This window comes from Cydia splendana, chromosome 5 (assembly GCF_910591565.1).
Source record: "Cydia splendana chromosome 5, ilCydSple1.2, whole genome shotgun sequence".
Taxonomy (NCBI): Eukaryota; Metazoa; Arthropoda; class Insecta; order Lepidoptera; family Tortricidae; genus Cydia; species Cydia splendana.
Genome location: NC_085964.1, coordinates 8,427,073 through 8,439,577, shown reverse-complemented (window position 1 = coordinate 8,439,577; position 12,505 = coordinate 8,427,073). Strand labels below are relative to the sequence as shown.

At 39.5% G+C, this 12,505-nt stretch overlaps 1 protein-coding gene across 2 annotated transcripts in view; it reads right to left on the bottom strand.

Moving 5' to 3' along the window:
- Positions 1-431: 431 nt before the first annotated feature.
- The window catches only part of LOC134790681 (T-box protein H15), a 109,297-nt gene continuing 97,223 nt past the window's right edge, over positions 432-12,505 (bottom strand). Inside the window, exons 4-5 of one of the 2 annotated variants that reach the window (XM_063761580.1) lie at positions 10,727-10,962; positions 432-1,885 (exon numbers count right to left, since the gene is read on the bottom strand). In XM_063761580.1, coding sequence (XP_063617650.1) covers positions 1,558-1,885; positions 10,727-10,962 — 564 coding nt within the window. In that variant the 3' untranslated portion in view covers positions 432-1,557. The remainder of the gene's footprint in view (positions 1,886-10,726; positions 10,963-12,505) is intronic. The other variant, XM_063761579.1, reaches the window with a different exon arrangement.

Below are 12,505 nucleotides of genomic sequence, written 5' to 3'. Positions count from 1 at the left end.
ACAATACTAATGGAATATAAATACCTACATATCTTCTATATTTTACATACGAATACACAGTAGGGTTATGCGATGTAAGTGAACCATATTTTTTAAGGAAATTGTTGATTATGAGTACACATCGGTAACTCGTGGCATTTAGGTAGCACTTAAAAGATTAGTTTAATTAATTCCTTTTTTTAGTGGTTTATTTTTATCGACTCGTATAGGAAGAACATTGTCACATCACTAGTCTGTTAGAAACTGTCAAGTGCCACGAGTTACCGATGTGTGCTCATCACTAATCTTTTAAGTGCTACCTAAATGCCACGAGTTGCCGATGTGTAATTATGAGTATAGTTTAAACATGTAAAAATTAATTAGTCCTTCAGCTCCATATAAACTTTAAAAGCTGACTATCATTTTATATAAAACAGGGCCCTAGTTGCAAACAATTCAAATGTGAACAATGAACATAATAGCTAGAATATTTTGTCACTGACCAAGGAGTATATTCTGTGTTATTCGTTATTCCAAACAGAATAATAGTGCTGTTGTGGCAAAAATATATAGGTACATAATAGGTATTTAACAAAGACGTGATATAGGCGCCATCACATATTGTTCAGATATTTGTGAGCGCCTTGGCCGCTCCGATATATCTGATGGCGATTGTACCTATTTGCAGATTACGACCACTGTAGATACTAACTACAGAAGCAATGTGAAAAAAATATTAACTGTCTGAACAGTTATCAAGTAATCCATCACAAAATTATGATTGTGTGATGGACATTATTACATTAATTAATTCACTTACACCAACATTTTAAGAAACTCATATGCTCATGCCATGACCGTTTCGTTTAATCATATCTGCTCCACACGTTGAAATTTATATTCGCTTTTTACAAATTCCATACAGTGAAGTTATGATATTATCAAGCCCGTTGACTTCTAAATATTATGCTAAAATCTTATTGGAATGTGATATAACTTCTTCATAATTTCCATAGATAATAATGAGGAGTCTAGTCGCTAGTTCTACAAATAGATATTTTATTGTTTACAAAATTGCATTCAAATCATAATGCTCTTTGGTTCAAAGTTTTCGTGATGAGTTTATTTTTAGCTAAGCTCTCGAATGCCACGGGCTCTATATCGGCCAGCCATAGAACGACCTACAACTTTTATAAAATTAAATTTATCTTTGAGGCTCTTTGTTAACCCGATTCCTACTCCGTGGTGATTCGAGGGATTAGAAGAAATAACAAAACATAGATAATTCGAAAGACTATCCTCAAGTTCAATAATACGATAACCGGATACCTATCAGGTAACTAATGTTAAAATCTGATCTATATTAACAATACAAGTTAAATCTTTTCCGGTAGGAACCATGTATTTACTTTCTTAACGATACTCTGATACTCATAACTATAAATCACTATTAAGTAGGTACTACGTGTAGATATCAAGTGTTTATACAAGTCCTCACAGCACATTTTCGATAGTCTTTAGTCTACTCGCACATCGCAGACCGTCTTTTGGAATGTCTCAGTAAAGTCGGCACAAGATTCACAGGGGATGCCTCGGGGAGGGCGCGTGGTCGGGCCGCACGGAGGGCGCCGCGTGCGCCGGGGGAGGGTAGGGGCAGTAGCGGAGCGGGGCGGGGGGCTTCTGCATCCACAGGTCGGGCGGCAGCGCCAGCGGCTGCGGCCACGCGGCGGGCCAGCCGCGCCCGCCCAGCGCCAGCAGCTGCAGCGCGGGCGGCGTGCGCGCCCACGCCGCGCGCTTCTCCGCCTCGTCGTCGGCCAGCGCGCCGCCCGCGCCGCCGCCGCCCGCGTACAGCCGCAGCGGCGACCGGAGCAGCTGCTGCTCCATCAGCATCAGCTCCATCGGATCTCTGGGGAAAAACAAGCATAGGCCATTCAGGTATTTGCTTATCTGCACAATAATTCACAATACATATATCTTAAGACGGATCCCTGGTGCCGGCAGTTGAGCGTAATCTGACATGAAATCTATGTCAAAATTCAAGCAAGTTTCTTATACCTACATATGGGGAACTTCTTAAAATATTAAGGTATGTTAATCTTCTAAGAATGATAAGAGGGAAGCCCTTACATCAGAAATAGCTTCCTCGATAGATCAAGTTCCAGCGAGCTTGCGGCGCGCGTTCCCCGAACGCGCGCGTTTGCGCGTTGCTTGATCGTTGGCTTTCAGCGGCCCGTGGTCGATAAAACTCACTTCGGGGAAATATTCGCCGGGCCACGTGGCTGCCTTTAATATGCTCTTTGTAATAAAACTGCTCATTATAAATACTTTACAAACAAAAGAACATATTTTTTGTTTATAGGTAACAACGATTTTAATGCTTATTCCTTACCCTTGTCTGACCATAATGTTGTTTTATTGGTTTAACAAATACCTTCTATGACCATACTTATTAGGTACCTATAGGTAAGCTATATGTAATATGAGTACATAGGACATACACTGACCCACTTTTAAGATTAGGTACCTAGATCATAAGTAAAATCACTTAAGAAATGCGTGCAAATTATAGTAAAAAAATCCTTTTTTGACTTTGAATGTAAGTACTTAATTCATATTTATTCCATTTTTATTATAATTCTATATTGCTAGAAATTGTTTCGTCGAAGCGATTTACGTTTGTGGAGCGCGTTAACGAGGCGCGCCGAGCTCGTCAGCCCTTTATGGCGGCGAGAGTGCCCTTTATCGGTTCCCGGACTTGTGCCGCCGCACGCGTTCGCGCGAATTCGCTATTTTCACCACTCACAGAACTATTCAACTAGCGCACTCATAAGCGTGCAATAATCCATCCTTCACGCCCGCTCAATGGAAATCGAACTTCGTAACTCCTTTAAGATCTACGATGGTATCGTGCGCGCGCGGTGTCGTGGAGTCATTAATAACAGGAGGTGTTGGGATGCTCTCGAGCGGCAAATGAGCGTGACGACACGGCGGGCTCGAGGTGAGACTCAAAATTGGCATGACATCATGAGATGCCGTGTCGAATTTAATCTATCACCGATGCGCCGCAGCCTCAGGCGCCGGTCCGGGAATTAAAACAGGTAGGTTGCCCACACACGCCAACCGAAATATAGATTTTTTTACACGCCACCTAATTTCAAACATAAAAACTAATAGTTCCCTAATAGCATTGGTGTTACCGAAACCGTACATTAACTTTCACGTGGAACTCCACCGTCCTAATAATTTCACACAGCGGTAACATGCGACATAAAATTTTGATTACAGCACAGAGTTAAGTGTGTAATTTACCAAAATACCGACTAAATTAACAGGTCATTTTGCTGTGCTTATATCGCAATTTGCTTTTGGTGCCGTTTCAGTAACTTGAAAAAAATAATTGCTTAACAGTTAAATAATTTGTTACGGCGTGTTAAAATGTTGGCAGTATTTAAATCAACATTTACAAAGTTCATGAAAGCTGCGTAATGGACATCTCGGCCCGATTACGATCGTGGGCTACAAAACTGCGATTAATTTTAAGGTGGAATAAATTGGTTAATTTTGAACTAACACATAGGAATCACAGCCGTAATGTTTCGAAATTTACACGTTTTCGAAAGTGATATGTAGAAAGGTCGTAAGTCGGTGTTAGCGCGCGGAGTTCCTAAAGCTGTCATGTCGGTGGTTATGTCGTTTCGGGTGCCGTGGGGGCGTTAATGGCGTATTTATTATGATCTCGGTATCAGCAGTAATAGCCAACACTCTCCGGCGGCAAATTACAGGGCGGCGCTCTTAGAGGCCGCCGCTAGGGACGGCCCAAGACTTTATCGATATCTCGTCTCGGGCCTCTTATCGATGTATATACATTACGAGCAAGAATACCAAATGAGTATTACTATGAGAAACTTTTTGTATAGTTTATTGCAGTTATTACCTACTTACGAATTAGCGATTTTCTTTACCTATTAAACGATTATGGAATAAGTAACAAAAAATAACTGACTTAAGAACTGCGCAGTAAGTCAACCCGAGAACATAAATAATACCCTAAGTGCAAATTAAGTTGCCGGTCGAGTTGATGTAATTAAGTTATTTTCTATTGACAGTGCTCTTTGTTATCAGATGCCTACTTACTGCCCATATTAAGTGCAATGTGGGCGGGTCGGCAAAGGAAATAACACTAGTGCTAGCCGCTACTTTGTATTGCATAGATGCTATATTACTGGTTGAATTGCGTTTGCTATCGGAGCTATTGTGTCCATAAATAATAATGCAAATACCATATATATTTCAGAGATAAACGAGTCAGATAGGTAAGGTACTTACTAAATGAAGGGATAGATATAATACTTTGAATTTGAATCATGCAAAACGATACTATCAAAGCCTTTAAAGCTGCTGTACCTACCCTATTAAGCATCTAATTATTTCCAAAAAGGGCATACTTAAACACTCAGCCCATTAAACATTTTCGCTCAAGCTATACGTATTAAATCGTTCGAAGAGTTAACCACTCGAACGATCGGTCCAGTTCGAGTTCGAGTTCGAGTTCGAACGTGGACCACCAGACCACCACCCAATATCTTGCAGTTGTCGTCGCCTACTGCGTCTTTCTATGCTTGTCAGATGTCCTGCATAATATTTGCCGTAGCTTGAATGCGCATCATTAAAGAGTCTCTACGCACTGCCGACACCTACGTAAGTGAATCGCGCGCAATTAACGAAGAGGTGCGTCGGCGCATAAATATCGCCTCGCTTCTCGCTAAATATCAGCCCTGATTGAGCGCGGGGCGTGGCCTATTAATTAATGTTCTCGGCCACCTCGTGATAACCACTGCTAAAGCTTGTATCTTTTGCACGCGGCATCTTGTAATATGAACGTTATTGCTATTCTTAAAAGGTTGATTTGACTGTGGTAGGATTGACTGAGATGCGAGGTTGAGGGAGTAATAGTTGAAAATCCCACACGTTCTCATACAATGGCAATCCATCACACTTATTGTCTGACGATTTCGGACGTCAGCGAAGGAAGTCATTAAGGCTAGGCCAGTTGTTTTAAACATTTATATTTGTCATTATAATTTGACTGCGGTAGATTTATTGCTGGGAAATGGCACCTTTGAGCGATGCTTGCCAATGCCGATGCGATATCCAGTTCCATCGTAAGCCGTAGTCAGATATTGGAAACTATGTCGTAATATAGCTAACTTACATTTATTAGAAAATTTTACGCGTTACAGAAATATTTATCAATACTTTTCACCACCTCAATTTTAATGTCACCTAAAGTAATTTTCTGTTAAATATTTTATGAAATATATAAGTAGGCTCTGAAATCCTCAATCGACTTTGAGATTAGAATGATTCAAATATATAATTAGAAATTATACTCACGGTACCGGAAAACGGGGTCATCAGAAATCGCGGGGTGAATAGAGAAATCCTGAACTTTTTCTTTCAAGTTGATAGATTTAAAAACGTACATCTCTAAAATTAGATTTTTTGGAATGCGTATATAGTAGACTATTTATTATCTACATTAATACCAAAAGAACTTAATCAAACTGCCTAAAAGTTAGATTTTTTTTAACTCTAAAGTAAGGTCTCGCCGAGGTAAGAAATGAAGCCTGTCTGAACTTTGTTCTAGCGGTAAATGTTTTGACATTAACTAAGTAAAAGTTAGCTAACCTGGTAATATAGTATCTGTAGTACCGAAATAACAAATAATATCACAAATTTTCTCTATAAAGAAGCATTTTTTTTGCAAAAAACTAATAAGAAGCAATTTTATGAGATAAAGGGGTCAGTGGAGTGAATAGTTACGCCATAGGGGGTGATTAGATACAACAAAGGGGTGTAAAGATACGCCTTGGGGGTTAAAAGACACGAAAAAATAATTTTGTGTGAAATAGCTGTTTAACAGATATACAGGGTGATTCAGGAGACGTACTGAGCAGGACTAACACTGGGCATTTCGTAAATTATAAGCAACTGTTTCGTATCAGTATTAGTGAGATTAACGTAAATTTTTTAGTCATGTTGAAAAAAAAGTTATTGATTTATTTACGACATGCATGGTCACCCTAAAATTACAATACTAAACTACCGATACTACTCTGTGTCAAAATGAATGTCATCACTGTCATCACGGCTGGTTACTTTTGAAAATGCGTATCTTACTTAAGTTAGACAGTTATTTTCTTCGTAATCATAACGCTGTCATTACGGTTAAAGAGTTTTTATGTTCAGCGAATAGGTCTTGTAGGGTGACCATGATTGTAGAGAATTAAACTAGCCCTCACTAAAAAGTTAAAAAATAGGAAAAACTGTGGTTGTTTCACCTAAATACGACGGTGATCGATCAATTATCAGTTACTGAGTGTGCAGGATTAGTCCTGCTCACGTCTCATGAATCATCCTGTATATACCATTTGCCAATAGAGTATCAGCATAATAATGTCCAAATTCGATGCCTATGACAACTAAAACTTAATATTTCTATTCACCCCTTTCTTGTGTCTATATCGACCCCGTTTTAAGGATATGGAGAAAACAGGTAGTTTTCTTTGATTTTCTCTGAATTGGGTAGGTAAAATTTTATTTCACAAATGCAAAAATTCGGTATTAAAAAATCGGGAAACTCATTAGACTAGATGCGAGAAACCCTGAATGGAATAGAATATTAGAAGCGGAAGAGAGTACCTAATGCTCCTTAACCTGCAATCATTGCATCAAGACAGAGCAAAGTGACAGGGACTAAGGAAGTGTTTCTGGGTATAGATCCCCACCCACGCGATACGTATCCTGCCATAAGTATTTAACACGTATCTACTATTCAACTTTTAGGGGGAACCGGGGCAAACTAGTTTCGGGGCAAACTAGATTCGGGGCAAACTAGATTCGGGGCAGGACGGAAAATCTGCGGACGGAAGAAGCAAACATTTTAATTAATTAGGTATATGATGAATAAACTAGATTTAAAACTACTTTACTACTTAGTAAAAACTTATTACAGATTTAAATGCGTTAATCGAAAGGCTAAGAAAAAACTTAGCATGTAAACCGGAAGCATACGCACACAATGCATACGCGGAGATATAAAAAACTGACGTAAACTTTCTAAAAAACGAGAAGAAAGTTAAATTAAGAGTAATCGTTGCACCGTAATAGAATGAGTGCACAGTAGCACACGTCGAGCAAGTTCATCTGATACCAGCCTTTAATTATTCGGCTTTCAATCTGCTGCCACCGTACACACTACACATGTGTGAGCCGGCTTTTGTTTACCTCTACAAAACGATGTCATGCGCATCGCTCCAGGCGTCCAGGCCAACCAACCAACCAGTTTAATTCTGAGCTCTTCTGACACATAATGATTACGAACTTAGGAGTCACATTACGTTAGCGACAAGTTTAGACATGAGAACAAAATGATTTATGAATAGATAGGCTGCCATGCAACGGAAGTGATACTTCTGAAAAACCTTATATGTAGTCGTATTTTGCTAATAACATCAAAACTTCATGCATCCTAAGAGTAGAGCTTAAGCTTTCGCTAAAATCACACAACACAATACATAAGGCGAAAAAACTCCTCACGTCACATAGGAATGAATCATGATTTAATCAGCGAATCTCTTGAAATAATTCTTCAAAGACTAAGTTCATTACTAGCATTCCATTGGAATATAATAAAGGTACATATCTTAGTAAGTGTGAAAGCGTGGGTACGCGCAGTAGCTCGGCCGAGCGGTAATTGCGCGATAACATCTGGAATTAGCCGTCAATCACCGCCGCTCATCGCCGCTCTATCAATTAATACAAATCGGTAGTCACGGAGTGTCGTGTCGTGTCGAAGATTAGATAATGATGCCCGGTAATTGTGCCGATCATGCTGACACTATTGTATACTTGCAGTCGCCATTAGGTGTATCGGAGTGAACAATGTTCTTGAATATCTGTAAGTATCTCTGTAACTCTATTGTCAAGGCGTGAGAATATTCATTTTAGACCGCAACGCAATTGTACAAATGCATTTACATAGGCATAACAGAGAGTATAGTAACCTATAAGTGCATAAAATTGCTTAACCCTTTTAGCGTGATTTTTAAATAAATCTGCTATTAAGTTCAAGGTAAAATAATTGTATGGTGACATTCTTCCTTTTAGTAATAGGTATCTAACCTTTAGCCCAAATCGTCACCTCTTCAAAAACCCTGTTTATTTATGAGTAGAGTGCGCATAACTTTAATTTACTTATGTACCTACCTATGCTGTAGGTATAATCCGAGAGACGGGATCGTCATTAACTGTGTAACTGTTATTATTTAACAGTTTTGCTATAATTGTTAGACATAGTGATTAACAATTAACCATAAAATTTACAACTGAACAATATTACTATAGAAAATCATTTACTTTACTTTTACATACTACGACATAACCGTTAAAACTTTATGTTTTCCAAGACGCGAGAAAATTATACGTTCTTGCGTTTTACTTAAACGACCTTCTATGCAGTTTAAATGTGGAAAGATAATTATTTTTGCATAATTCAGCAGGCTGTTCGCAGGATAACCGGTGGTATCTTATTCCGATTGCTTCCCCGCTCATATCAACCACTAGAAGCGCGCTCTCCGAATACGCACCATTGTAGCGTTCAAGTTGATAGTTATACTGGAGTGGTTGAGCGTTCGATTCTGTGGCGTCAGTAACACACATGTGGACCGGTTTGTGCACATCACACCGATGGGAGATAATAGAAATGCGCTTTAATTTGTCGTTTAGGGCATAATGAGCCCCGTGCCCTGTGATTACGCGCCGCCGCGAGCCCCGGGCCGCCGTTGACGTGAGCTCTACACGTCGCACGAGCCTACTATTGGCTCTCGCACCCACTTCGCACGTCTGGATCTATACCTACATGTGATGTTAGAGTTCTTTCCCCTTGTAATTTTGTCAAAGTGTCTGCTTTAGAAATGATTTTCTAGTCGACTACAATTGAAACTCCAAATTGCCTTTGCTGGACGTGAGGTAGGTTTCATTACCTTTTGTAATCGCTTTTACTTATATATTTTTCTTTAGGTAACATATTATGTTTATGAAGAACAAAACATAAGGAACAACAGTCTTTAAAGAAACAAAATTTTAAAGCCGTATTCAAATGTCCCATAGTAGTGGTCGCCTCATGGGAACGCCCCGCCCGTTCGCTGCCTCCCGGCAAATTCTCGCCTCGGCCATCGCCAGTCTTCGACTTAATCACGGAAACTTCTCGAAACACGCTGTAAATGTGTCATTTTCAACCAAAACGTACAATTTTATCGGTTGTTACTGTCATAAAATGTACAATTAGGTAGGTAACGTATTTTAACAATTAATATAGTAAAGTAGTACTTACTTACATACTTTTTTCAGAAAACTTTACAACTGTTCATGTAACTACATATCAGCAATGTAATGATAACTTTTTACAAATGTCAGTTCTAATCATACTTTCTTGTGCGGAATAGAGCTTTTTGTGTCGATAACCGCTCTCTAATAATCAGATCGAACACAATGCACGATCGCTTCCCACGGTATCGCTCCACTTTCTTAGTGTAACACTGGGTTGTTGCTACTTTATTCTAAGCTTTAATATGTGGCCCTAGTGAATAAGGGTACAAGTCACAGGCAGCGCAGTTGTAAAAGGGCGTAAGTTCCACGTAACACTTATGCCCTTTTACACCTAAGCTGCGCGTGACTTATACCCTTTTTCACTAGGGCCACAAAATTGGGTAGTTACAACGAGAAAAAGGAATATAACAACAGAGTAATGGTAATGACTATTTATGACTGTTGATTTACCTAGGTACCTGTCTTTGGGAACATCATGAAATTAATGTAGATTGTAAAATGTTTAGTAAAAAGTGAATTTAGAAACCGGTTAGGTTGGCAGGCAAGTTCTGTGTCAGAAAGTCACGCTTTTTAAACAAATAGCTGTGAAATAACCTAGCCTCAAAAGTGACTTCTAAACAACGATCGACTTTCGAGACGTTAATAAATTTAATAATACCATTTGTTAATTGAAACTTGACATTAAAATTAATAAATATTTATTAAACGCTTATTCCTATAAGCTATGAAACAGCGTTTTGCTCCCTGTGAGCCCTATACCTGATTTAAATTAAAAACAAAACCCAATAGATAGGTATAAGTAGATATCGATTATTTTGAAAGTCGATTAAGCAGATACGGCGTGTAACAACGCGCATCCCTAAATCGGCGCCGCGATCAGCATTCAACCGCGTATCAGTCGCAATCAGGCGAAGAACACGTATTTGAGAACCGAGTGGGTTTATGTTATACCAATGCTTAGTGGTACTTAAGACTTTTGTGTTTTAAGGTGGAGTTTTTAATCTTTTATTCATGTTAAAGCCGCTCGCCGCGCAAATTGCAGGGCGGCCGACCTAATGCCTTTCAACTGTTGCTAATAACCTGCCAATTTATCAAAGTTGCCTTGAGCGGCGCAGCATCGATTCGGTCCACTTTTGAGAACACGTGGGTCGGACACGGACACGTACACGTCTGTCACTTTTACAGTTTTGTACAACTTATTTTATTTTACAAGAAATATTAATTACTGTAAAGTTGGGAATGTACGATGAAAACAGTAGGAGGAGACTTAATCAAAGCCTTGAAGATTCTCTAAAACCTTTCACAAATTGACGGTCCAAGTGGCATTGGTGTGCCAGAATAACGAAAAGTAACTCACCTATCAAAGTCCGTAAGCCTCGAAGAGTCCCTGAAGCCTTTCGCGAAGGGATTGGAGTCGATCTTGAGCTTGGTGATGAGCTGGTTCTGGTAGGCCGTGACGGCGGTGAACACGGTCTCGGGGAAGACGAAGGTGCGGTGCTGCTCGCGCGCCAGGTCCGTGATGGGGCCGCCGCCGTCGCGGACCTTCACGAGGTGGATGCGGGGCTGGTACCGGTGCATCGAGTTTAAGACGATCTGGGGAACAATGGGATTTTGTTATTGAGATTTTCTGACAAGAAATTGTTTCAGAGGGGAGTTCAAGGGGGTAAAGGTAACATTCCATTTCTGACCGCAGCTGCACTACTGCTCCGACACGTCGATGTTATTGTCAATTTCCATAGTAAAATGAATGACAGTAACGTCGCAACAGTAGTGCAGCTGTGGTTGGAAATGGACTGTCACCTTTATCAACTTTTATCTTTTGTTTGTTGCGAATTAATGGTGAGAGTCTCTAAAAATACTTAAATAAAAAAACATACGTTTTGACGGGTTCCCTTCGGAGGTAGTAGAAAACATTGAGGTTGGGTCGCATTACAATCATGGACAGGTATTATAGTAGTGGACTGGATAGTTTCTACATACAAGCTACATATTGACATTTAAAGTCAACACGATCCTATATTACTTTGAAATAAGAACACTACCTACCTATTATGAAATAAAAATAAGTGAGTGATTTTGCTTTTAATAAAAATATTACAAGCAAAGTCACTGAATAATAATTGATACATAAACTCAATACCAGAGCTTAACAAATTTTACATGATAAAAGACATAAAGCATAACGCTTCCCTAACTTCCAGAGTTAGGCCAAAATTATGCAAATCAGCTAATTCACATGAGAGCAGCTGTTCCACCACTCACGACCACGTTAATGCCGAGAATCGGCCACGTCATTATACTTAAGTAGCTTATCACAATCGGTACGTTTAGACAGGCATGCGGGATTATTTTGTGGAGTTTCGAAGAGTTCAAACATGTGTGTAAATGACCGCCGTATCATATGAGATAAGGTCATTCAAACTGGAACACTCTTCATTTAAAATATGTTGTACTTAACAACTTGTATTGTTTGTATAGCCTGTCCGATTCCTAAGATCAAATTCGCCATAAATTTACTATGGCGTACTTGATCTTAGCCAAACGGACAGACTGTACGTACCTGAAAAAACTTTCAGGAAGTCGTGTAAAAATGAATAGGTACTCTACATGACGGCGTTATTCATAAACGGGCTACAAGCTTCCATTTGCTATTATCTAAGGGCCACTTGAACCATTCACTAACCCGGGGTTAACCAGTTAAACATGGAGTTACCATGGTAACCAGTTTAATTTGACACTGGGTTAACGGTTTAACCAGTTAACCCCGGGTTAGTGAAATGGTGCACCTGGTGCAGGTGGCGCTTAATTTGTTATTTTTATTTAAGTATTCATAAGGAATAAAACATAAATTAACTAATTGAGGCTAGTAATGTTTTATGAATAAGGGAGTTAATTATAGCTTTACTTGCCTAATAGATATATCCTGATAGCTAGATAATCTGAGTCAAATACGAAACAGTCGATACAATCTTAGCTGTTGTCTCCGACGTCCGACTTCTGGCTAATGCCCGCGCCCATGGGCCGGGCTCCCATTAATTACAATCCACGCTATCAATTATAATAATAGTGTCGGTGATTTCTCATTACATTGTAGTAATTAATTGGCCTCGTCGAGATGTGACGCGCCGATAAGCTT